This window comes from Dasypus novemcinctus, chromosome 17 (assembly GCF_030445035.2).
Source record: "Dasypus novemcinctus isolate mDasNov1 chromosome 17, mDasNov1.1.hap2, whole genome shotgun sequence".
Lineage (NCBI taxonomy): Eukaryota > Metazoa > Chordata > Mammalia > Cingulata > Dasypodidae > Dasypus > Dasypus novemcinctus.
This window is the reverse complement of record NC_080689.1, coordinates 80,905,176-80,932,463: the sequence shown is the minus strand read 5'-3', so window position 1 is coordinate 80,932,463 and position 27,288 is coordinate 80,905,176. Positions and strand designations below refer to the sequence as shown.

General features: G+C 50.1%; 1 protein-coding gene across 2 annotated transcripts in view; it reads right to left on the bottom strand.

Moving 5' to 3' along the window:
• Positions 1–27,288, bottom strand: part of SMYD1 (SET and MYND domain containing 1) — a 52,217-nt gene that overhangs the window by 12,939 nt on the left and 11,990 nt on the right. Inside the window, exons 2-9 of one of the 2 annotated variants that reach the window (XM_004472293.4) lie at positions 20,554–20,730; positions 18,320–18,533; positions 14,838–14,968; positions 14,048–14,086; positions 10,937–11,126; positions 4,882–4,974; positions 2,094–2,257; positions 1,006–1,174 (exon numbers count right to left, since the gene is read on the bottom strand). In XM_004472293.4, coding sequence (XP_004472350.2) covers positions 1,006–1,174; positions 2,094–2,257; positions 4,882–4,974; positions 10,937–11,126; positions 14,048–14,086; positions 14,838–14,968; positions 18,320–18,533; positions 20,554–20,730 — 1,177 coding nt within the window. The remainder of the gene's footprint in view (positions 1–1,005; positions 1,175–2,093; positions 2,258–4,881; positions 4,975–10,936; positions 11,127–14,047; positions 14,087–14,837; positions 14,969–18,319; positions 18,534–20,553; positions 20,731–27,288) is intronic. The other variant, XM_004472294.4, reaches the window with a different exon arrangement.

Sequence of the window (27,288 nt, the reverse complement as noted above, 5' to 3'; positions counted from 1 at the left end):
CAACCCTCAGTTTCCTCATCCACAAAATGGGTGAGATTCTTTGTACCTGACAGAGTGTTGTAAAGATGAAAGTACAAAGATGCATCCTCCCATCACCCATTTAACAAATATCTATCAGGGGCCGGGCGCCGCTCAAGGGGCTGGGGATATAGCAGTGAACGAGGCAGAGAGAGCCTCCGCCTTTGACAAACTTCGTGCACGAAGTCGGGCTTCTCCACTTTGCTGCCCCTCACGACAATCTTGAAGGGCTAGTACATTATTTCCAGTCTCTAGATAGGGAACCTGGGGACCGGAGAAGTGAAAGGACAGATATGAGGTCCAACTAATCCCAAATGGTGGAGCCAAGATTCGACAGCATATTTTCTGATGCCAAAGTCTATCTTTTTTTTACACTGCACAGACTGAGAACAGCCCTGTCACTCTCAAATAAACCAGCCCTTGGGAGCACAGAAGAAACCCATGGTAATTGAAAACATACCATTTGTCGGGCTGTGTCCCAAGTGCTTTGCGATACTAACTCACTGGACCTGCACCACAACCCTATGGATTAAGAACAATCATTCCCCCCCATTTGGTGGATGAGGAGACTGGAATCCAAAGGCACACAGAAAACGGTACGGGTGGAATTCCATCCGGGCTGTGTGACTCCAGAGCCTCTGTTCCCAAGCTCTCCCTTCCGCAGCACAGAATGCTTTATCTTGCCAATGGCTGCACACATGGGCACACATCGTCAGGTTTGGGTCTGCTCGGTCCAGGCCTGCGGCTTCCTGGTACAGCAGACTCAGGGCTCGAGTCTCAGCACTGCCATCAACTTCTTACGTGATGATGGACAAATTTCCCCCTTCCCTGGGCTCAGTTTCCTCATACACAAACCAAAGGGAGAGGGCATTTCTACGTTTCGCTCTCATCTGGCTAGCCATCGACGGGCTTTCCTAAAGCAGAGTCTACCTCCTCTTCAGAGAGCTCAGACCAGGTCAGGGAGCCCAGACCCAAGATCCCACTTGCCTCCAGGTCTTTGGTGATCGGGTGGGAGGCTCCGTGTGTCACCAGGAGAATGGCGTAGGCTTTGCAGATCATCCCGTGCCCCACCTCAATGTGGCCAGCGTGCCAGTTGGTCAGCCCTGCCCGCATCACGGCCATGCCAAGCTGCGCATTGTTGGGGTGGTAGAGCTTCCTGTAGGGGGGGCAGCAAAAAAACACCATAACACGTAATCCCACTGTCCTGATGGCTGCTCAGCACCAGACAGTTTACAAAGGGCCCTCGCTGACTAAGCCCACTTCCCACCAGCCTGTCAGGCACCCACATCCTACCGCTAGCTGCAGAGCTGTGGACTGAACATCCCGCGCAGCAGGGCCATGAGAGTGAGCCCTGGCCTGGGCCGCTGAGCTGGGCCAGCAGGCCCAGTCCTCCACACAGTGCCAGAGCTGTATGCTCAACTCCAGCACAGGATGCAGAGGAAGTTCAGGGGAAACTCTCTTAAACATCCTTCCCAGGAAAGAATTCTATTTTCACCCCTACATCCTCTTGGCAGGACCTTCTTTGAGCATACAGTACAATTTACCCTCATTTTGTTTATGAGTAATGTGAACAAACCTCTTTGTGTCCAGAAATACAAACTCACATAGCAGTGTAGGCACAGAAGCAAGACAGAAGACTGGCAGAGGGAAGGCAAAAGAGTTGCATTTCAAAAAATAAAAGAGATCTCTACTTCTTTAGACAGTATTTAGAAAATGAAGGGATTGCCTGTGTTGATTGTTAAGGAGGAAAGCCTTTTCCAAACACTTAAAATCAAGCTGAACTTAGCCTTAAGGAAATGAAAAGCAAAAGATGCTACACAAGTGATCGATAGGCTAGGGGACGTGGAGAATACCAGAGATGGCAAAGAGTTTCATTTGGAGTACCAACTCTGATCATTTGGCCATTTCTGTTCAGAGAATGGTCTAAAGGCTCAGTCATAAAGAGAACCATGATCGACTACTGATGCCTGCCATGGGTGCAGGGGGGAGAGGTGCCGACACATGTGCCATCTATGGCCACGCTGGAATAGACACGCCTCCATGGGATGCTTGAGGCCCAGGAGCGTGTCACCTACATGTAGCCATCCACCATCCTCCTGGCGTAGTCGGCGGCCTCCTCGAAGGCCTGGAGGTAGGAAAGGACCTCCGAAACGATGCTCAGTATCCGCAGCAGGTATAGGTTGGTGTCAGCAAACACTGGCTCCTGCTTCTGCAGGCACTCCCTGCATAATTTCACAACCTGGAGTGAGACACAGAGAGTGTCCATGAGCACAGCCCCAGAGCATACACTTAAATTGCTTATTGGACTATCATGAGGATATTTAATGCTCATTCTTTTAACAGCAGGGAAATTGCTGTCAGAAATGGGAAAGCCCAGGTATGTGATCTGAAAAACAAAATGTCCCTAAGATGCAGGGATGTGAATGGTAAAAGTGGGAAAGGTACAGCTGATATGGCAGAATGAAAAGCTTTCATATAATTCAGTAGGTAGCAGGAAGCCAGGAAAGCCATGTAGACTCAATCCTCATTTTTTGCAGATTCCATGTCTGCAAATTTGCCTACTTGTTATAATTTATCTATAACCCCAAAAATCAATACTCCCAGAGCTTTCACAGTCATTTGCAAACTTGCACAGAGTGGCAATAAATGTGAGTTGCTGAATGAGCACATTCCCAGCTGAAGCCAAATGAGCCAATGCTCTGCTTTCTTGTTTCAGCTCTCATACTGTAAACAAGTATCCTTTTTGCAGTGTTTCTCATGCCAAATCTTTTTTTTTTTTTTGGTGATTTCACTATTTGAAATGACCCCCAAACATAGTGCTGAAATGCTGGCTAGCATTCCTAAGCACAAAAAGAATGTGAAGAAAATACACGTTAGGTAAGCTTTGTTCAGGCAGGAGTTGCAGTGCTGTTGGCTGGGATATACTGAATAAGGTGTCTTTAAATAAAAATACATGGAAAACAAGGTTATGTGCTGATCGGTTGACAGATGTTGTAACCAGTGGCTTGTAGGAACCTCCCTGTACTTCCCCTAGGAACAGTGGTCCAGTATTTGCTAATTTGGTGTTAGCAGAGACCTTATAGAATATAACTACAGCAAAGAATAAGAATCAGCTGTGTATAAATTTGTTCTCACCACACTTCACTGAGGTTGGTACTAACAATATCTCCATTTTTCCGGATGAGAAGCTGATGCACAGGAAGTAGCGAGCTGTGGAGGAAGGATGCGAGCCAAGGAGTCGAGCTCTACCGTGTGTTCTAATGACGATAGGAGTGATCCACCACCCAGCCTGCGCTCTGGAATCATCTAGGGCACTTTGCATAAGCACTGATGCCTCGGCCCTACCCCAGAGCCATGGAAACAAGGACCGGGGGGGGGACCCCAGACCTCGGGTGTTTGCAGGAGCCCCTTGGTGGTCCCCGCGCATGGCGAGCTTGGACAGTCGTGTTCTGCTGGAGATTTAGGCAATGGGTCGGCACAAAGGGGCTGCCTGGGAGGCTGCTGCATTGGCCCCGGTGAGAAATAAGATGGGCCTGAGCCCGGCCAGCCAGCCAGGCTTTCAGATGGACTCACAGGCTCAGGGTGCACCCTGCGGAGATGGTCTCTAGACACTGCTCTTCTTCCCCTGCTACTCTAAAGAACAAAATGCCACCTAATCTTTTAATATGAGTGAAAACTAATACTGCCCTGAGACTTTACCAGAGGCCCATGAGGCAACAGGGTGGGGACATGGCAAAGGGGGGCCGGCAATAATTCACCCCGAAGGAAACCCTACAGAACCCAGGGCACATTATCTGACCCTGCATTCACCCCGATGAGAGGTTAGTTTGAATGGAGAAGAGAAAGAGGTGAAGAGAAGGGGGAAATCCAGGGACGTGGAGCCAGCAGAGCCCTACTGCTTTCTGTAGCTCCTAACTCGTGCCTCTGACCTGGACTTTCCATGTTATTCGATGCCACTTTGTTCACGTGACTGCCTCTCCCATTGGATGGAGCTCCTGGGAGGCAAGAAGTTGGGGTTCTTGTGTTAGTCACCCCAGTCAGGGCTCAAAAAGGTGCAACGAGTAAGTAAAAGAGGAGCAACAAGGGGAAAGAAAAATAGATGAAATGAGCAGAAATTAGTCTCCCACATTGCCACTCCCTAGCAGCATCCAAACCCAGGTGATTACAGAGCATGTAAAAAAAATACTGTTCCATAGTCTCATGTCCTATTATTGCATGAATCAAATCTTAGGGGAGTGAGACACAGACACTCGTGTTTCCAAAAAGCTACCCAACTGGTCTGCAAGTCAAGTGTTTGGCAGTGGGTCTCAACTTTGCCTGTACACTGAAATCACCTGAGAGCTTTAAAAATACTGATCCCTGGGTCCCCTAATCCCAGAGATTCTGGTGCAATTGTTCTGGATCATGGCCTGGGCACCAGGAATTTCCAAAGGTGATTCTAGGGTACAGCCAGAGTTGAGAACCTCTGTGCTTTAAGAATACCAGGGTTGTAGGCTCGCTTGATAGAGCCTGGACACTCCAGCAAGGACAGGCATTCAATTACGGGAAGCGAGAAACCAGCCTGTCTCACTGCCACCTCCATTCCCAACATCTCTGATGCCAGCATCCCCCAGAGCCATTTGCCTGGCTGCCTTTGCTTTCCTCTGACCCAGGTTTAGTGGTTGAATGGTCACTAAGAACACATCTCCAAGAGGCGCTAAAGGTTTAAGGCAAGAAGAGGCATGGTCTTGACCAACGACCATCGTCCAGACACAGAGTCTGCTGTGTCTGGTAGCTTCCCCATCATCGCCCGTTGCCCTTCCTTGCTAGAGACCATCTACACCCTCCTCTGCAGCCCATCCCCTATAAAAAGTGAATTCTTACCTCATGGTACAAACCCTCCAAGCGAGCCTTGTCAATCTTTTCCAGGGTCTCTTTGGAGAACTGAATCATCTCCTTCACCACGTCCTGAGAGGGCTGGGAAAAGACAGGGGGCAGTGAGTTGAGGACCCCCTCATGAAGCAACCCCTCCAGTTCTGAAGAGCCTCCCTCCTTGAACGTCAGCGTGTGAAGGGCAATGTCCTCCTTAAGGTGAGTGCCTCGTTTCTGCACAGGCTGCTCGAGATTCCTATAGGTTTCCAGCTCCCTCATCAACCATCTGACTTAGTTTCCACTTCCTATCGACCAAGCCCCAGAACCTTGCTGCTAGTCCATCTTTTCCACCCTGTGCTCCTTTCTGGGACTTTGGATCCCAGTGCAGAACCCGACCTGGATCCCTGTTATGTTTTCTCTGGCATTTTGAATTCTGATCTGTTACCCTTTGCCTCAATTCAACCCCCATTCCAAAGGCCTAGGGCTTGACCCCCAAATCTTATTCCAGTTTGCAATTGGAGTTGACTAAAGAGGACTCGTGGTTTTGGTCATTCCAAGGATTTTAGAATCCAGCCCATATTTCCTTGTCTTGTTCAAAAGGAAATTATGAGAGAACTTGCCAATGTCTCTGTGAAAATCTAGACTGCATTTGCCAAAGCTATCCAGTGATCTTATAAAAACAAAAAAAGAAGACATGATGTTTATAGTGAGGAAGTACTGTAAATAAGAAGCCAGTTTTCGGGTGGCGGACTTGGTCCAGTGGTTAGGGTGTCCGCCTACCACATGGGAGGTCCACGGTTCACACCCCGGGCCTCCTTGACCCGTGTGGAGCTGGCCCATGTGCAGTGCTGATGCGCGCAAGGAGTGCCCTGCCACACAGGGGTGTCCCCCGCATAGGTGAGCCCCACGCACAAGGAGGTCACCCTGTAAGGAGAGCCGTCTAGTGCGAAAGAAAGTGCAGCCTGCCCAGGAATGGTGCCGCACACATGGAGAGCTGACACAACAAGATGACGCAACGAAAAGAAACACAGATTCCCGTGCCACTGACAACAACAGAAGCGGACAAAGAAGACAACACAGCAAATAGACACAGAGAACAGACAACTGGGGTCGGGGGGGAGGGAGAGAAATAAATAAATAAATAAATCTTTAAAAAAAAAAAAGAAGCCAGTTTTCTTGGTGCCATCATAATTTTTAAGAAACAGTGCCAAGTTTCCCAAAATCAAAAGAATAAGTTTGCTAGCTGTGCTTATTCTTGTCAACAGCTCTTTTTTGATACTTTTTTGCTTAAAAGTTTGATATAACTTTTTTCCAAAATGAAAATAACTACTACTTATCTGACCATAAAACTTGACATATTCAAGATCTAAAACAATTAAAACAATATGAAATCTAAAGAGAAATTACCAGAACCCACCCCAAAACGATCACAACTAGTATTTGGTGAACACTTTCCAGTGTACATTTACAAGGATAATATTTAGAATCTTTAATAACTGGTACAAGACAGGCATTGGCCAATAGAACAGATGCTGGCCATCAACAACGAGTGTGTACTGGCTGAATTTCAGACCTGTACATGTACACACATCTGTGTGTGTATGTCAATAGGATAAAACATTCTTTTCTAACTAGAATACATATTTCTGTCTATAACTTGTTCTTTAATATTTGTAGACATTTTCTCATACCATTATAAAAACATCAACATCACTATTTTTAAAAAGTATATAGTTTTCCACTGTAAGATGGTAGAGTAATTAATTTAACCAGTTCTCTGGTTGTCCCATTTTTTTTCTCTGTAAGGAGCTGGGCTCAACATCTCCCTTCAGGGAAGCAGATGTGGCTCAACTGATAGAGCATCCACCTACCATATAGGAGGTCCAGGGTTCAAACCCAGGGCCTCCTAGCCCATGTGGTGAGCTGGCCCACACGCAGTGCTGCCCCGTGTAAGGAGTGCCATGCCACACAGGGTTGTCCCGTGTGTAGGGGAGCCCCATGCAAGGAGTGCACCCTGCAAGGGGCTGCCCCGCGAAAACAAAGTGCAGCCCACCCAGGAGTGGTGCCGTACACACGGAGAGCTGATGCAGCAAGATGATACAACAAAAAGAGACACAGATTCCTGGTACCACCAAGAATGCAAGCAGACACAGAACACATACAGAATGGACACAAGAGAGCAGACAGGTGGGGGGGGGGGGAGAGGCGGGGGGGAGGGAGAGGGGAAGGGGAGAGAAATAAATAAATCTTTAAAAAAAAAACAAACAGCTCCCTTAGATTTGCTGCACACATAGATTTGTGAGGCCATCCTCGCTAAACTACCAAAAAAGTAACAGAAGGATAGACATTCGTTCCATAGAAATAAATCCACCTTTAAAGGAGGAGATCAGGGTCTCCCCTGGTCCCCCAGCTGTCCTCGGCCAGATCTGCAACGGGTGCCCATCTGTGAGCTTGCTTCAGGGCCAGCATGTGCTGAGGAAGGGGCACTGCTTGTGCTCTTCTCCTGCCCCCCACACCCCCTCCACTTTGGCTTCCGCAGAGTCCTTGAGTATACCTACAATTTGACTACCCTTGTTTCCATATCCTTCCATCTCTGGGTCTTCCCAGATTTCAATTGCATGTCTACCCATACTTGTCCTGTGGTCTGACCCCAACAAATGATGCAGCCATCAGTGCTTCTGGCTTCTGCTTGACTCACTCTTGAAAAAAAAAAACTTTATTTTTAGAGACGTTTTTGATTACACATAAGCTACATTGAAAGTAAAGGGATTCCCATTTAACTCACTCTCTCCCCCTTACACATTTTCCCCTATTAATAATACCTTTCATTAGTGTGGTACAATTGTATAATTGATGAACGAATACTGAATCATTGCTACTAACCAAGGTCTATAGTTTATATTCTGGTTTACACTTTGCACTGTGCAGTTTTATAGGTTTTGACAAGATGTGCATAAGTGTAATCTCTGAAATGACTTCCTGACTCTCTCTGAAATATCTTAGCCACAAAAACTCTTTGTATTTAATGTTTCCCCCTTTTGGTCAAGGTCTTTTTCCAAATGCATTGCCTCACTCTTGAGTTAACTTTTGCTTTGATGTTAAGTCATACACCACTTTGATGGAGAGGTGATTTCTGGCTGCCTCCCTGCCAGGCTACTGTGCAGTGTGTGGCCTGGACCACTGCCTTCCTGCCCCAGAGCGCTGTATGCTCTCCTAAGTCCACTTGAATCCAATGCATTAGGGAGAATGGTCCACGTCTTGCTGGACTGAGCAGCATTCTGCCATGGGTGGTCCAGAGATGCACTCCCATTCCATCAATCCTACATGGTTGGTTTCATCCAAGGCTTCTTGCCCAAGTAGTGGCTCATGAAATCACACCTAGTTTATGATTACTAATCTCTCATCGACTGTAAGTCTTATGATCTTCGAAACTTAAAATTCTTAATGACTCTTCTGGAGTAATAAGTAGCATGCACAGTAGAGTCAGAGAGTGCCAAGGGGTTACATGTTAATAAAAATCTTGCTCAATTTGATGTTGCAATGAACAATGTCACTTTAAGCTCTGGATGTGAATAATTTTTTAAAAAAGAGGCAGCGGCCAAGTTTCCAAAAATAAGCTGGTTGAAGTTTGTTAATTAACAAGTACGTGTAGATAAAGCGAAACAGGCCCCTTTTCTGAGAAAGAAAATGGGCTGTTCCACTTGGTTCCACTTTTCAGAGTAAAGGTAAGAAGATCTTCTGATCCACAGAGAGGATTTGAGGAATTCCTAAGCAAGAAGCTCCCCTGTGGGAAAATAACTTAAATTGCATTTGAACTTTGTATGATCTATTCCTTATTATAAATGTTGCACCTATTCTATTATAGATGTTGTAGTTGTTCCTTATTGTAGATGGTGCAGTTGTTCCCTATTATTGTAGATGATGTTGCAGTTCAGAGAGCAAACAGCTGCTTGTTAGTTCCTAAATAAATGTGATTTGGAAATTAGGGTCGAGGCTCTCAGTTCCAGAAGCTGTGAGTCCCCTGGTCCCATCTTTATCTCCTCTCTTGTCTTTCTCTCTGTCCTTTGTTTAAGTTCTGCATCGCCTTCCCTTCGAGCAAATCTATTGCTGAGCTGGTCGCAGCACTCCCCCTTTCCAGGAGCCTCAAAATAAATAAAACTGAAACAGCAAGGAAGAGGCCAGAGAGGAGAGGGTGGGGGAAGAGACAGAGGCTGAAGGGGGAGAAGAGGAGGGAAGAGAAGGAAGAGCCAGAGGAAGAGGGAGGGGCCAGAGGAGAAGGGGAGGAGCCAGTGGATGAGGAGAGGAGGAAAGCAAGCCAGACACAAAGGGATAAATACTTATGATTGCGTTACTATGAGCCAAATAAATTGTGTAACATATTGTATATTTCAAAAAAAATTTTTGTACATATCCAGCACATAAAAAAAAAGCTGACATGATGAGGAGCCACAACAAGGAAACACAATGAGAGACACAACAAAGCAGGGAGTGAGGTAGCTCAAGGACTTGAGCACCTCTGTCCCACTTGGGAGGTCCCAGTTCGGTTCCCAGTACCTCATACAGAGAAGATGAGCAGACACAGCACACAATGAATGAAGACCGAACAACAAATGGACAAGAAAGCAGACAGCAAGCACAAACAACCAGGGGGGATACGTAAATAAAATAAATCTTTAAAAAAGGGAGGAGGGAGGAACAAGAGGGGAGGAGCAAAAGGGGAAGGGAAAGAACAAGAGGAGAAGGCAGAGAGAAGAAGATGTCGGTTCCCTAACCTGAAAAACTGGCACGTTCCTATTATGAAAACTACAAGTGAAGGCTGGAGAGAGAGAAGGAAAACCTAAGCAGCCTAGAAAGGGGGGCTCCAAAGCCACGATTGAGGGAAATTTATTTTTGACATTATTTTTTCATGTCTAACATATTTTTTATTTTTATCTATGTTTATATTTACATGTATCAAGGAATCAGGAAAGATTTTTATGCCAAAGGAAGGTCTGGGGATGAGTCAGGAAGGCTGGCCTACAAAAGGGGTTTATTTCAGCTGGGGTAAAGCATTATATGGAAAAGAAAGGAAAGCAACTGCAGTGATGTCATAGATGGTGCTCCTTAAAGAACTATTAGTAAGTCAGTCTGACTCGCTGTTTTACAAAGAAGGAGACTGAGGCCTAAAAGGAAGAGATTTGGCAAGCACAGACCTTTAAGGTTTTGGGCAAAATTAGAACAGCCTTTTTCATATCTTTGGATGCATTTGCTTTTCAAAAGATATGATTGGGAGCAGATGTAGCTCCAGTGTATGAGGTCCTGGGTTCATTCCCCGGCACCTCCCCCTCTCCAAAAAAAGATATGCTTGATTGTTTCGATTGAGTTATTTTTATTTTGAGGTATTTTGAGTGATTATTTGAGTGATTTTAATAGAGAACCCTAATCTGATATATATATATTTTTAAAAAGAACAGAAATTGATTGCTTTGAATTCAAGCAGGTTCAAGCAGAGAGCCTAAACCTTTAATATCAGTAGAGATGCCCTCTCTGTAATTTGGGCTGGAAGACGTAGGCGTTTCGTCTCCAGCTGGGAACAGGACACCTGAAGTGAAGGGACAGGAGCAAAGGCCATGTCACCTACTAACCATCAAAACAACCAAGTACATGGAAAGGTCTCCATAATGCCCATCTCTGTGGGGCCAGGAATATCTTTGTAAGAACCAGACAACAAATTCCTTTGCCACCTTGGTTTTCTGAAGTTCTCAGCATTACTTAACCAGTGAAGGGGAAAGGAGAGGAACTGAAATTTGCTAAGTGCCTGTGCTACACCAGTAGAGACTAGTGTAGTGCTAGAGTACACACCAGGCACTTTACACGTACACCTCGTCTAATACCGCACTTGGCAGTGCTGCCTAATTCCTACTTCACAGCTGAGGGAATGGAGCGACTTACCGTGCCACCTCCCAAGGGCTGTGGATGACCTCTGGGACACGAATGGACAGGGTGGACTGATTCGCTGGGAACCCCCTGGACGTGCTGCTAGGGAGGACGGCGCAGAAAGCCAGGTAAGCAGGGGCTCTGTGCGTACCTTCGGGTTGTCCTTCACCCCCAGGAAGAGGTCGTCCTTCAGCCCTTTCTGGCAGTGCTCACACGTGCAGTCAAAGTAGTACTGCCTCTTCAGCTGCTTCTTGCGTTCTTCGCTGACATTGAGGAAGTCGATGTAGGACACTGTCAGCTCCTCTCCCTCTGCAATCTTACCCAGGGCCCGGAGCTCAATTCTGGAACAGAGTAAAAGGAAGAGTAAGTCAGGTCCAGGCCTAAGAAAGCAGGATTCGTGCCCTCCCAAAGCAAGGGCTTCCACTAGCACGTTGAGAAAACGCCGTTCAATTCCTCTCTCTGAAATCAGGTCAGACAGACTCTGGTGGAAGGGGTGGCTTGGTCATAAAATGGCACACATCTTCCATGACTGCAATTACCCTGTACGTTTAACTATGGTAACAAATATTGGGAGAAATAATAAGTAGAAAACTCCGAACGAGAAGATCCAAACATCATTTCTGGCTAGTTTGGGACCACTCTTTCAGGAACCCACACATTCAGTTGGCCCATTCTAGGTCTAACTTTCACCTTACCTTTCTTAGCCCTCTCTCACCTTAACTTTCAGTCCAAAGGTCCAGGTCTACTTTAGGTGAGACTCGGGCTCACTGGAGGTAACTGAAGGCAGACAATCAAAGGCTGGCTCTGTTAGCCTGCTGCATGGCTCGCTTTTATGGCTTAGATGCTGGTTGAAGGTGACTACCAAGAGCAGACGGTATTTCAGTTCCCTTCCTGCCGAGACCTGACCCTCCCATTACCTCCAGCACCACCCACCTTGCCCTGTCATGACATAAAACGTACTGAAGACAAAACCATTGCAGTACCAACATCAAGCTAAGCCAAACAAGTGGAGACTACCCCCTGGGACTCTTGGCCTTGCAACTTCCACCCACAAGCCCAGACAGCCACAGAAAACCAGTGGTGGGCTCTTAACTTGATCCTAAGCCATGGTGCTATATCTCTCTGGAATCCAGAAGCCTCGATGCCCAGTGGGAAACCATCACCCAGGTAGTGAGTGGCAGGATGCAGCAGGCTGGGGAGAGCATCTGCAGTGGTCACATCTACCTCCCAGGAAGACTGAGTTAGACACCGTTGGAAAGGCAGGGCAAGGTTCCAGGGCCACAGGGGTCCCAGGCAAAGGCAGCAGTTTCCACGTGCCCTCAGGTGACAACCAAGCGAGCAGCTGCTGAATGCCAGTGATACTCATGTCCAGGGATCTCAGAACACTTTCCCCCAAAGTGGCTGGGTTCACTGCCATGCCCTCAAAATGGGATCATATATATAGTATACAAACAACTGTACAAACAAGTCATATAGGGCCTGGCAAAACACAACTGCCCACTCACACCCACTTTCTTCCTTCTTTCCTTTCTTTCCCACCTCAATTTTTGGCATAGCTGTTACTGAAGTGATGAAATGTCACACAGCATGGAGGGCTGTGGTGATTCTACCCACCACTCTGCTTTGAATCCCAGTAAGTCTGAGCCGCAGGGGTCCAACCTCCCCATTTCACGAATGAGGACACTGATGCCCACACAGGGGAAGGAACTTCCCCGAGGTCCCACATGCTGGAGCAACAGAGCCAAGACTAGAATTCACGTGTCATCCACGCTTCCCCAGGCTGCCCTAGCCCGATTGCTTTCAGTCTGCCTCCGGTTCTGCAGTGTGTGGGAAATGAGACCAACTGGTCTTTTCTTTTCAGGACTCCTTGAGTGTCCTAAATAGTTCCCTTCGAGTACCCCTGGGTCAGGGTTGGACGTAGCTCTCTGGCATTAGGCCCTGGAGGGCTCAGGAAGCAAGCCTGCCCTCGCCAGCTCACCGTGGTGACATACCTAATTCCTCACTGACCCCAGGGCCTCCTGGGTTAGAATCTCCACTAGCTTTGCTTTGCATCGTATCTTGCCACGTCTCACAGTGTCTCAAATTCTTGCAGTGTCTCATGAACATTATTTCAATGGTGTTAGAGGATTTTAAAGCCAAACTCATTTAAAATCACTTAACTATGGAAATAATGGCTGCACGTACAGTCGATTTCACCTGGCCTCGAATTAGGGAGAGGGATGGATGGCGACCACCTTGGACCACTGTAGCGGGAGTCGGAGCAGGACTTCAGCCCTGGCCATCCCTCTAACCAGCTCCAGATCTTGGACAATCGATTCCCATAGACCCTGGGCTCCTTCCATCTCGAACCTCTGCAGTTCTATAATTGGGCTAATTAAGCCACAGTGGGCAAGCTTATTCAAGCTGCTGCTGCTGCTGTTGTTGTTTTTAACAGAGACTAGCAACAGAGCCCAGAGCCACAGAGATTTCAAACTAACAAGGTCGCTAGGGAGGCTCTCATCCTACCTTCACGCTCAGATGTGGAACCCAAGCCCAGGACATGATGGGAATCGTCCAGAATCACGTGCAACGCATGCCAGCACAAACTCAGATGCACCCCCTCCCCCTCCCCCTGCATTGCCAAGGCCCAGACGCCCCCGCAGCGTTTTATCTTAAATCCAAAGACCGTTTCAAGGGCTTCCAAGCCCAGCCTGAGAAAAAGTCCCACCCGGAGCCCTGTGGTTGTCATTAAGAAAAGTCAAAAGGGAAAACCGAAGCAGATACCACTAATTCACAGTTGGCCAGAAGCAGTAAACCGGGTGCTATGAAGAAACAGTGATCCAAAAACGTCACGGCTCTCGGCGTTCTTTTCAGAACGCAGCCACGCCGAGCGGGTGGGGTTATGAGCAAACACACAGTCCTTTAGTGGGTCAGTGATGTCAGCACTCCGGGTCGTGGGAAAGCAGGTGGAGGGGTGGCACGGGTTCCTGCTACGACACTGTGGACTCCAAGGGACCATCATGCTTCGAGGCAAGAGAGCCGTGAGGAGCGGAAAACGGGAGAGAAAGGAAGCAAAGGAGAGCAAAAGTAGGGCAGGTAGGGTGAGGAGCAAAATGATTCCCTTTAATGCATTAAAAATACACCATTCAGCAAAAACAAGACTCCGGAGCTCGGAAGGACGGACAGACGGCAGCCAAGGAGCCTGAGGACGGGGCGTGGGCAGCAGAGCAGGCAAGTGAGGGAGATGGGTCAGAGGACGGGGCTGACCGGAAGGCTGACCCACCTCATCTGGGTGTGAAACATGGATTTCACTGCCTCGTGACTGAAAGACAAAACAGACATGCAGACAGAACCATTACCGGCGGCCGAGGACGCGGGGCAGGCGCACGGCCTTCTGGGTTACGCAAACGAAGCTTGGGCCCTCACAGCCACCGTCGCCCCAGCCCCGTGTCACGTGACGCCATGCCGCTGGTGGGGAGGCGAGAGCGCTGGATTCCGAGGGAGCGGTTGTGGCTTCCAGGGTCCTGGGCAGGTTTCCCCACTTCCCTGGCCTCAGGGTCTCCGCGTGTAACTTGGTAATGAGACCGCCCTGACACACGGCAGAGGGCCACAGAGCAACGGGATGTTACTGTTGTCCCACCAACAGGCGTCCTGGAGGGAAGCACTGGCCGCCTTGTCGGTCGCTCTGCCCACACCCCTGCAAAGGGCCCTTTACTCAATTTTCTAAAGGGTAAACCCCTTTGAGCGTCTCCTGACTCCTACCAAGCCCCTTCTCGTCCAGCTGCTCTGATGCAGCCTGTAGGTAACCGGAGGCGTCACGTTTTTAAAATAGGAGTTCGAGGTTCCTTTCACAGGTTTGGGCAGCCTCAAGAGCCAGGCCAAGACTCAGGAGTGAACCATGTGGAATTTGTCAACATCCTCCTCGCTCCCTTTCTAACATGGAATTCCTCCCTGCCGCCTGTTTGAAATCCTGGCTGGTTCCGGTTCAACGATTTGCCTTTGGTTTTGGGCACATGGAGGAAACACCACCAGGCCTCCCCGTCCCGCCCCGCGCCGGGGAGAGGCATACTCACTTGCCGTTGTTAAATATGACGGTGCAGTTGGGCCAGCAGTCGTGGTTCACCAGCCCCAGGTTGGGGAAGATGCCGACGCCCACCGCCTGCAGGCCCCTCTGGTCGCTGAGTGTGAAGCCGTTGCAGTTAATCTACGCAGGGGAGAAGAGAGAAGAGTCAGCTAGGAGGCACAGACCAGGAACCGAACACTAGGCTCTGTGTTCAGCATATCGCCCTGGAGATGCCTAGAGACTCTGAAAGCAAGACAGCTAGTCTCCTGGCCTCTGCAGGATTCCAAGTGACCACAAGATTGAGTAGCACAGGAGAGTCCCATGTTTGCAAAACTGCAACGCCACTTGGCAGTTTCCTGGCAGTGCATTCTAGAGGCCCCGGACAGGGATGTTGGTTCTGGGAAGTCTCTCCCTCTGTCCACATCTGCGTCTCCGCATCTGGGTGTCCACCTTGGGTTTCCTGTCTGTGCCCTGCTCCGTCTTGCTTTGTGTGAGCTGCCTGCCTCTCTGTGCTCTGCTTCCTTTGGCTCGCCATCCTCAACTCCTGGGGCTGCTCAAAAAATAAAACTGACCTGTCTTTTGGAGCATTTTGTGTCTGCTGGGTAGTTGCCCACTCCCTCGTCGCAGTTTTAAAATCTGGTGAGTACAACCCTAAGCATTTATCTCTAAACCATAAGGCAAATCAAGTTGGAATAATCCTTATGTGGCCCTCAAGTGATTTTTCTTTTCCTTAAGAATAAGAGTAGGGAAGCGGATGTGGCTCGGGTGATTGAGCTCCTGCCTCCCACATGGGAGGTCCCTGATTCGGTTCCTGGTGCCTTCTGGAGAAGACGAGCAAGACAGCGAGCTGATGCAACAAGAAGACACAAAGAGGAAGGACAATGAGAGGCACAATAAAAGCAGGGAACTGAGGTGGCTCAAGCAACTGAACGCCTCTCTCCCACATCAGAGGTCCCAGGTTCAGTTCCTGGTGCCTCCTAAAGAAAAGGTGAGCACACAGCGAATGGACACAGAGCAGACAGCGATCACAAACACTGGGGTGGGGGGTGGGGGTAAATAAATAAATCCTTAAAAATAATAATATTAGGAGCCAGGTTGGAACTGACTCCAATTCTCTGCTCTCGGAGTTATGAAATATGCATGTGTTGGTTTGGAGCAAAGCACCCCAGAAAAACAGGTTCTTAAATTTAATCCATTTCTGTAGGTGGGAACCTATTGGGAATAAGATCTCTTCAAGATGTTACTTCGGTTACAGAGTAACCCAAATGAATCAGGCTGGGCTTAGATTACTGAAGTCCGGTCCAAGCGGGGTGAAAGGCAGATACGAAAACCAGAGGGAGCGGCCAGAGCTGAAAGTCAATGGAAGCAGAAGGGCGGGAGAGGCCGCCATGTGCTTCACCATGTGGCAGGGGAGCCAAGGTGCAAGGAACACTGGCAGCCAGCCCCGGCGTGACCGTCCCCAGGAGGACAGCGTCCCCTTGAGGCCACCTCGATATGGACTTCTAGCTTCAAAACGGCGAGCCAATAAATTCCCGTTGTTTAAGCCAACCCATTGCATCGTACTTGCTTTAACAACAGGGAAACTAAAATGATACATAAGAATAAATACAACCTGGAATATGTCTGCTTTATAGTTATGTACACATAGATACATACATAATAGACATAATATAAGCTCGTACATGCATTTATGTACTTAAATGGCTATCTATTATAGAAATTGGAGGAGTGACACCTTCTCCGTTCATTATCTTTGGATGGTGAGCAAGCACATGACTTTAAGTCTGACGGAACCACTAAGAAGCTGTGGTACCTTGGGTAAATTGCTTTCTTCCCTGAGCCCCAGTGGGCACGTTGGACTAGATGATCTCAAGGATCCTTCCAGCTCGAAGTTTTGGTGACTGTGTGACCCTGTGAGTCCAGTCCCCAGACTGCTGAAGGATGTCCAGGGTTGTCCATCATCCCAACCCAGGGCTGGCCATCGGGACTGGCCATCACACCTACCCAGGACTGGGCATCACACCCGCCCAGGACTGGCCATCAGGACCAGCCATCACACCTACCCAGGACTGGGCATCACACCCACCCAGGTCTGGCCATCACACCCACCCAGGACTGGGCATCACACCCACCCAGGTCTGGCCATCACACCCACCCAGGACTGGGCATCACACCCACCCAGGTCTGGCCATCACACCCACCCAGGACTGGGCATCACACCCCTCACCAGGGTCAGCCATCACACCCACCCATGTTTGGCCATCATACTGACCCAGGGTTGGCCTCACACCCTCCCAGGGTCGACCATCACACCGATTCACCCCTGGCCATGGAGCAGAACTGTTAAGAATAGAGGCTCTGGTACCAGATAGACTGGTTTAGTCCTTCCTTGGACACAGCCAAGGTCTTGGGAGGTCATGCAACCTCTCTGGGTCTCAGGTCCCTCTTCTCTGACATAGGAATATTAAAAGCATGGGCCTTGCCTTGATGTTGTAAAGATTTCATGAAGTCATGCATGGGATGCACTGGCCTGGGGTGAAGAATTGAAAGAGGTTGGCTGCAATTATGCCGCTACTGTTACAAGCTCCCTCCCTTGGACCCCTCCCCTGCACCACGGAAGGGGCCTGGGCTACCAGATGGAAGGCCTCCACCCCCGAGGCCCAAGGCCGAGGCCTTGTGTGTGAGGGGAACAGATGTGGCTCAAGCAGTTGAGTGCCAGCCTCCCACATGGGAGATCTTCGGTTCAGTTCCCAGTGCCTCCTAAAGAAGACAAACAGCAAGCGGACAATGAGCAGACAACAAGCAAAAGCAAATGGGCAGGGAGCACATGTGGCTCAAGCAGTTAAGCACCCGCCTCCCTCCTGGGAGGTCTTGGGTTTGGTTCCCAGTGCCTCTTAAAGAACAAACAAGCAGATAACAAGCAAACAGACAAGGAAGCCATCTCAGAGGTGGGGGATGGAGTATCCCTTGGCTATAGATGTGTGGGTCTATTTCTGAACTCTGCTTCGATTCCATTGGTCTATATCTCTATTTAAAAAAAAAGTTTGTGTGTGAGGTGCCAATGTTAGCTAAGGCAGGAGTGACCTCGAGGTAAGAAAGTCCAGAAGGACAGGGAATGGGGTCAGCGTGCTCCCCTGTTGGCCTCCAGCCTTCTCTGGCCCCCTCCCCGCTCTCGCTGGCAGCATCTGGAAACTCAGATGAGCAATCCCAACCGTCTCCCCTCCCCTCCAGCCCCCTCTGCCGGCCCCTTTATGAGCACTCATACTCTCTAATTTCTGGATTTATTTTAGAGGCTGGAGCTAGCAGGTATTTCTTTTACATCTGGAAAATACAGGGCAGACTTCGGAGTTCCTAGCTGCCTGGGCTCTTTACGGAAAAAGAAGGCACCGACCAGGGCAGATGGGGCTTCCTCCCGCCGTCCTCCCTTCTCAGAGGATGAGGACAGGAGGCAGATGGCGAGGGAGACGGGCGGGGAGGCAGCGGGGGCCGTACCACTCCGAAGATGTGCGAGATGTACTGCACGCTGAACTGCTGGCTGTCGGGCGGCCAGAAGGCCAGGAGCGCGTCCACGTCCAGCCGCAGCTCCTTGCGCTCCTCCTCCCCGAAGTGGTCCACGTGGTTCTGCAGGTCGTCCACGGAGACCAGGCAGCCCTCCGTCAGCCCGGTGCCCTCTCTCTCCACCCGCCACAGGATGCGGGCGGCCAGCCTGCGGAGGGCAGCAGGGCAGGCCTCACGTCACCCGTCCACGAGGCAGGCTCCCCCGAGCAGCGGGCTCGTGCCAGGCCCACCCAGGAGCGTTTCCAACCAGGCTGCTGGGGAGACAGACCTCGTAAACCATAACCGAAAGATGTGAACTGTGAGGCGCTGGGCGGAAAATAAAGTAGGGTAGTAGGCTTCTAAGACGACCCTTTAAATCCAAATAAAAATAAAATAAAACAAACAAATCCAGAGATTAGAGAGTACAATGAAGGCCAGAGAGGGGAAGTGAGGCTGGTCAGGGAAGGCTTCTCGGAGGAGGAAGCTTTGAACTGAAACTGGAGCAAACAGAAGGCGCAGGCTCTGTGAGGACGGCTAAGAGCCCTTCAGAGGAGAGCAGCCCGTGCACAGGGCCTGGAAGAGGACTGAGCTCGGCACAGTGGAGAAACGGCAAGACGGCCAGGGCGGCTGGCGCCCAGGGAGCCAGGGCGGGGAGCAAATGACGACAGCGGGTTGGCTGGGGTCTCGGAGATGTGGACGGGTCTGGGGTGAGGTGCAGTGCAGCAGGCTGGGGCTCTCCTGAGAGGGTGATTCACAGGACGAGCACTGCGGAAGGAGTCTGAGGACCTGAGGAGTCTGTTTCCAGTAATTACTGGCTGACCCCGGGCACATCACTCAACCCTCCTGAACCTACGTGGTGGCCAGTAGAGTGGGGACAATCCCCCCTGCCGTGCTTTCCTCCAGACAACGTGAGGGATGGCTGCCCACTTAAAGCGTGGCGTGACTCGTGTTCTTTATGATTGGGAGAGAGAGGGTGGAGAAGGAAATCGTGGGGGAACCAGCGCGAGCAGAGGCCCCGGGGCAGGCGCGGGCGTGACGTGTGCAGGAGGCAGAGAGGGGCCTGCCTGACCGAAGCTGGGGGGCGGGGCAGGGGCTGGTAGGGGCCCCGGTGAGTGGAGGGATTTGAACCTGCGGCCGAGGGGTGTGCTCCACCCTGACGGCAGGAGGGCAGCTTGCTGTCAGCCTTGGGCAGCGGGCAGTCCTGGGGAGAGACCCCTGCCCTTGGCAAGCACGGGCCCTCCTTTGGGCCCGAGAGTTCTTCTGGGTGCCTGGAACCAAGGAAATGCAGGGCAGCGATGGGAAGAGACCCGGTGCGGGGTGGAGAGCAGATCTGCTGTCTCCAGCTACTTGGGAAACGGCTGGGACGGGCAGAGCAGAGGCTCCTGGGTGGCGGATTCCACTGCAGGACCAGAAGACACGGTCCGGATCGAGATGGTTAGCTCCCTGGCACAGGACGTGCCCATGACCGTGGACCTTGAAGAATAGGTGGGATATCAATGGTGGAAGGAAGGAGGCCGGGGAGGCTGACCGAGCCGTTTCATTTCACAGCCCGAACTGACGATTCCATCCTGCGTTTCAATGTCACACATATGACACACAGTGCGGATGCTCCCAGCGCCACCAGCCCCATCTCCCTCGCTGGCGTAAGAAGCAAAGCCGGTGAGTCCCCACCCAGTCCCTGTGCAGGCAGAACTTTCAGAACTTGGGAACTCTTAAAATGGGGCTCCCCAGGTCGTTGGCCCTGAGGTTTCTGCCATGGTGCCAGAGGGGCCACTAGTTGTTGCAAAATCAAATGCCTTCCAGGTACAAAGCATGTCCAGGGGGTCACACCGAAGAGGCAGATGCTCTAGAGTGCTGGCCCCTTTTGACAAATCTTCTGAATTCTTTTTCAGGGAAGCCACGAACCTTGATTTTTTAAACTGTGAGATTTCCCTCCATTTTAAACATTGGCTCCATTTTTTAAAAAATTAAACATTGGGCAGCCAGACCTGGGGCAGCCACTGTCGGCCAGGTCCAGGCCAGGGACTGCAGTTTGTTCTCCCGCTTAGGTGAGCTCGTTCGCTGAGGCGTCCTGATTTGCTCTCAGCCCACGGCCCAGCTTCCTTGGCCCCGGGCAGGCCTCCACTGCTGCCTTCCCCACCCCAGCACCTGGGATTCCACAGCAGCACCCCCGAGGGCCCCATGCTGACCTGACGTTCTCATTGGGCACCTTCCCGTGTCTCTTGATGGCCGAGCACTCGTGCTTGTGGTTGAGCCAGGCGTCCTTCTGGCAGGTGCGGTCACAGTAATGGGCAAACTTGCACTGCCCGCAGCGATGGAGCTTCTCCTGCCTCTTGAAGCAGGTGTGGCACACGAAGTTGACGAGGCTGCAGGTGGAGGGAGAGAACAGGATGGGGTGGGGAGGTCGCGGGGCGAAGGGCGCTGCGCTGGCCGTCGGGTTCAAGTACGAACTTGGGGGGGCGGCGCTTGTCTTTCTAAGCTTCAGATCCCCGCCTTTGCAAATCAAGGTGCTTGGGCGTCCAAAGGTCCCCTCCAATAGTAACTATTCTTTTAGGAGACACTTTTAAGTGACCTCAGTGTGGGAAACACTTTTGAGCTCTGCATGTGTGCCCTTCTAGTTAATTCAACAAGTGTTAACTCATTCCCTAGTGTTTTTTAGGCACTGGAGATACCACAAGTAACCAGGAAAACAATTACGTTTGCAGTCCCAATGAGTGTGATGAACGACTTGATAGAGGCACACAAGCTCTCCCCGGAATTTATTGGAGAAGACTCAGAATGTCTTCTAGGCCAAAGGAACGGTTCCCAAAGGCACAGGTCATTGGCACTGTGTTGTGGGAGGGGGCGTTTCAGGTGAGTTGTTCTTCTCTTTGTTGAAACAGAATGTCTCTTTTCTGAAAAAATTTTAAAGATCACAACTCTGAAATATGATGGGAAATGAGATGCGATAATATTGCCCACTAAATGAGGTCTACACATCACGAACGGCACAGCTCTGTGTGCTTTGCACCTGACTACTGTTGTTGATGTTATATGGCACAGTTTTCCAACTCTAAAGAGGGTGAAAATCCCCATGCCCATTAAATGAGTGATGGAGAGAGACGTAGGGTGATGAGCTACCTTAGCCCAGCTAGACAAAGCCATGCTTCTGGTCTCCATTAGAAAGCTGAGTGCCCCCCCTTTAAACCTGCCGTTCAGACAAGAAAGGATATAAGCCAGTGTGCAGGAAGTTGATTTCAAGACAGAACTTGACACCCGGAGGGAGTGAAAACTTGGTGCGATGCTCATTATCTCCAGACCCCAAGGGCATATCCCTACCCTGCAGGGAAGGAACTGTCCTGGCCCCTGAGGCAAAGAAATGATGGAAATAAGTGCAGGGATGTGCAGGGAAGTTCAAACTGAACAGGGATCTCCAAAGCATAAGAAAACAGGGGCTTTCAGAATCACAGAATTCTAAAGCCTGAAGGAAGAACCTTCGATAGAACGCCAACTACAGAAACCCCTTGTGTGTCTCTATTTCTATAATCCCTGGCCATGAATTTTCTTATTCCTGCAGCAAAAAAGGAATTCACTGCTTCTAAGAACAGTTATTTCATGCTGGCCAGCCCTAATTATTGAAAAAGTATCTCCTTGAGTTGAACTTGAATTTACCTCCATGGAAACACACCTTTTCATCCTAACTTGGCCCTCTTCCTCCTTGCCCAATGGGACGAGCCTGTCAGGGCAGGACTCTGAGAATCTGAAGACCCCTGCCACACTTGCCCTTCATCTGCCTTCTCCAAGTTGCACACTTGCTGCGCCTTCAACACTTCCTCGTACCACGTGGTTTCCAGAGCGCTCACACCCTTTGGTGGCCCTCTGGTGGGCCTACGGCAGGACCCTGCAGCCAAATGAAAGTGGGCATCAGAGGACAACCAAGCGAGAGCCGGCGCCAGCGCCAGAGCATCTGGCTCCAGGAGCAGCCCAAGGCCAGGCCTGGCGGGCCCAGGACGACATGAAGAGAGACGAGCTGCAGGGCAGGGGCGCAGCTCAGTGGTTGAGCACCTGCTTCCCAGGTACAAGGCCCTGGGTTCAATCTCTGGAGCCTTCGCCCCCAAAAAGAGAGAGACCCGTGCAGAGCCACGTGGGGGACACCGCTGCTCTGAGCTCAGGCCTGGGCTCAGCCTCCGTGTCACGGCAACTGCTGTGACCCCCATCCTCTGTGAGGTGTGTCGCTGGTAACGTGCTTATAATCAAAAAGGGCTCGAGGGTGGGCAAGGCTGATGTTCATTTATAAATGCAGCAGAGTCAGGGTACCCCCACAATGAAGTCCCTCTCACTCCCCTGCATCCCCTTAGGCTTTTAGTGGGAGGAGGGGGTGCAGCCAGCATACTTTGAGCTGCACAGGCCACGCAGCCCATCTTTCCTGGACCCTGCTTGAGAAGGGCATTCGTCATGGGTGTCCTTGCAGGAGAGAACACAGGGGGGCTCACAGGAGCCCCAACCTTGGAGTGGAATCCAGACCCCTGGACACAGTGAGCTACGTATGTCTCACACGGGTCTTAAGGCAGCATCCCAGTTCTCTGGCAGGAATTTGAAGCTCATTAGCAGGGAATGAGTTGCTGAAGAAGCCAAGTCAACTAGAGCCCGAGGAGGCTCCCATCTGTCTCCAGGCGACTCCAGGGAGGGGCTTTGGGTGGCGGCACTTTGAAATTACAGTGCTCAGAATGGAGGATAATAGTCCAGACTTCCTAACCTGGACATGGCGTATACACCAGTTTCTTTAGTGAAAAACTCTCATTAAATTGAAGCTCAGTTGCAAATATGTTCTCTAAAACCTCTTCATCTTTCTCAAAGACACTGCAGCCAAGTCAGAAAGTCCCTCAGTTTGTCCACATGGCATTGAATTTTTAAACAGCTTCACTGAGGCATAATCGACATGAAGTAAACCGCAATACTTAAAGTGTACAGCTTGATAAGTTCTGCCATTATGTGTATGCCCACAAAACAATCACCATAATGTAAACAGGAAAATATCCATCACCCCCAAAAGCGTCCTCCTGGCTGAATTTTTTAACATGAATGGGTCCTTCACCTTTGTCCTTTCTTGTGACTTTCAAGGCGGCATTCCAAATCATCAGGATACATTGTTTTTGAATTGTCGTCTGCCATTGTTTATATCTAAGCTTCGACTCACCTGCAAATCTGAGCTCCTGTCTGCAGTTGTATAGGAAAAGGAGAAAAGGACACCTGCCTGTGGAGTACAGAACCCACATCAAAACACCAGCCAGGGCAGGAAAGAAAGGGAGGGGGCCAGAAAAATGGTCTGGAGAGAGTTGGGAGCATGCACCAGCGTGTGGTCATTTTAACTTCACCAGGACACTCATCAGGGAACAAACTCCACCCAGGGACTGCTCTAATATTTTACACCTAAATTTCTATTTTCAGACTATTCTACTATAGCTTCACATGTTATTCATATCCTCATACTGAAATGTGTGTCCACCAGACAAAAAATGCTCACAGTCCTCTGTATTCATGGCTTCAGTTGTTAAATACAAATTACACTCTGAATGGTCACTTGGCGCACCGCAGCTCTGCTTCTTCATCTTAGAAGCACTAGGTGTTTCTAATGTATTTAAAATGCAGCAATATGGAGAGTCCCTGGGAATGGAGAAATGAACTGAGGCCAACAGAGCCTCAACAATTCTGGCCCTTAAGAACTCTCTCTCAGGACAAACATGTAGAGAGCCAGTGTGGCTCAGTGGTTGAGCACTGGCTTCCCACATGCAAGGTTCTGGATTCAATCCCTGGCCCCGGTACCTGAAAAAAACCAAAACCTGTGTAGCTGTATCCACATTTATTAGGCACTGACTGCGCAAGGGAGAGAGTCCGAATTAACTTGCTCACAGAATACAGCATTTAAGGATGAGTATTTTTTAGGTGTGCTGATTTGAAGTTTACTCAACAGCCATTGTTTATAACTTGGATGGACATAGGTCTTTTTTTTTTTTCCTGGGGACAATATTTTATCCCTGACATTGTTTAGAATGGCTGGTGATAATAAAAACAAATGGGCTTTTAGTAGACTTTGTTCCTGTTTTTAAATTCAGCATAGGCAATGTTCTCCTACCCCCTTATTGCTTGTACCCGTGTTGGATGGCTTGCCCTGCTCTTGGCACACCCCTGCCTGGGATTCTCACCGGGAGAGCTTTCCTGGCCTGGCTCACAGGGAAAGAATATATCTGCCCTGGTGCTCCCCTCCAAGCACCAATCAAGCGACTTAATAATCTCCACCAGGGCCCGCCTGTGTAGTAATCTATCTGCCGTGAACTGTAGCTGCGCTACAGCCCTAAGCATGAAGTCCGGCGGGAACGCCCCATCTTCACGGGTAACCACTGACCAGGAAAAGGCTGGAGACAGAGTCCCCGGTGTAGCAACACAGGCTTCGCCCCAAGCTGAATGATCTCTAGCCAGGCCTTGCACCAGTTCAACTCTCCTTCCACCAAGGTCTCGCTGTCTCACTACCTCTTCAGGTTCTTTGCAATCGCTTTGCAACAATAAGATGTCAGTGACTCTTCATAACGAGAAACCGTGTTCAGTGTGGGATGACTTTTTCCCCATAGTAAGCTCATGGTGGGTTCCAAATGTTTAACCACCAAACTATTTTCTCCAGTTTCCCAAGCTTGTTCATATTCCACTCTACAATTTTGCTAGAGACTAGAGTCAAGCTTTAAAACCCTGGGAGCACTGTGAGATGTGTTGTTCTTTTTTAAAATTTCTCCTCCTCCTACCCCAACCTCCCCCCGCAGTTGTCTGCTCTCTGTGTCCATTCGCTGTGTGTTGTTCTTCTCTGTCTGCCTGCATTCTCATTCGGCGGCTCCGGGAACCCATCCTGGGACTTTCTGGAGTGGGAGAGAGGTGTTCGTTCTCTTGCATCACCTCAGCTCCCTAGTTCATTGCCTCTCATATTGTCTCTTCTCTGTGTCTCTTTTTCGTGGTTGTTGCGTCATCTTGTTGTGGCAGCTCTCCGTGTGGGCAGCACCACTCCTGAGTGGGCTGCACTCCTGCGCAGGGTGGTTCTCCCTGCATGGGGGGCCACTGCTTGCACGAGGGGCTCTCCTACATGGGTGCACCCCTGTGCGGGGCAGCACCCCTTGCACACGGCAGCAGTGCGCGTGGGCCAGCTCGCCACATGGGCCAGGAGGCCCTGGGTATCAAGCCACATCTGCTCCCCGGGACGTCTTCTAATTTAGGTGTCCTGGGGTGAGGTTGACCCTCCTCTGCATCTCCTCACCCACCTTTTAAGTTTCGCCACGAGGCTGACCCTGGGAGGAAGGGGGTGGGTGGGTATGATGATGCAGAGAAGGGCTTCTCATGTTAGAGTGTACAGAGGTACCTCTGGAGACCTTGTCAAAATGCACGGACCGATTCAGGAGGCCTGGTGCGGGGCCGGAGACGCTGCATTTCTAACAAGCGCTCAAGTGAGGCTGATATTGCAACACTGAGTTGCAAGAATCTAGAAATGAGAGAAAACCTGCCTCCTGCTCCATCTTGGGGTATGCTAGGGAAGTCTCAGGCAGGTAGGATGAGGAAGGTAAAAAAAACAACCACCTGTGGCTCTGGGCCTCCAGCTCCCTCACGGGTGGCAGGCTGGGCATTATCAACTTTCATTCTTGCAGACGGACAGAGCAGGGTTAAACTCCTGACTCCAGCATCCACTAGGTGCGTCCTTGCAGCAAGCCCCTAACCTCTCTGAGTTTTTGGTTTCCTAGATATTTTAGTGAAACATACTTATTATTTTAAAAACTTCAAGCCAGGGTGTATTTGAAATCTAGCACCTAGATATTTTAGTGAAACATACTTATTATTTAAAAAACTTCAAGCCAGGGTGTATTTGAAATCTTGCTGTATTTCATCTGCTGTCTCTATAACACGTCTCATGGAAACTGATTATAGTTTTCCCCTAACATACCAGTCTTATTACAATAAAACTAAACCTACTATGAAAAAACAACAACAACAAACCTTCAAGCCAGAAGAAGAATGCCATCCCACCACTCTTGGAGTGCCTCCGAGGGCGAAATGAGCTTCTGCAGTGCAGGGGCGTGGAGCCTGGCAGAGGCTGGGTGCTCAGGAGATGCCAGCAGGGCGCACCCAGCCCGTCCACACCCGAGGAGCCTGGGCGGGCACTCTGTGGGTTCTGCTCTCCTCCAGCGGTCACTAATCCTCAGGCAGGTGCCAGAGAGGAAGCCACCCAGAAATATGTCCCCTTACTTCCTCCAGGAGGGAAGAGTGACCGAAAGTCATGACTTTCTAAAGCCATTTTTTGCATTCCAGAGGAAAGAGTGCTCGTCCCAGCCGGGCTTAAGCTGGGACCCTCAGCAAGTCTCATTTCTCCTGAGTGGCAGTTTTTCCGTCCAGACAAGAGGATATCAACTTGCACTTACACAGTCCCTCATCATGTCCAGAGAGGGGTTTAGAAATTTTTTAAGTCTTCACATCAACCCTTTAGAGCAGTGGTTATTATTATCCACACAGGGGTATTATTCCTAGAACAATATCTAGCAGAGGACAGATGCAGCCACAAGTGCACCCGCAGACGTGAGGGTGCCCCGTTCCCTCTGCTCTACCACCCTGCCCTGGGTTATGTCACCTGTCAGCGTCAAGAGGACTCTGGAATGGCACCTGCTGCTCAGCTCCTTTTATGGAAATGATCAGTGACTGGACAGATCAACGCAGAGAGAATGTGGCTGCATGGTGGACGAGCCCTCCAAACACACAGGCAGGGAGGCCTGAGCTGACAGGGCTGGCTTGTCAGGCTGCTTTAAAAACTTAGTCTGCCAGGTGGTCACCCCTAAAAAGTTGAGGGGTGTCTTAAATCACATCCCCACTGTGATGGTTAGGCTAATGTGTCAACTCGGCCAGGTAATTGTGCCCAGTTT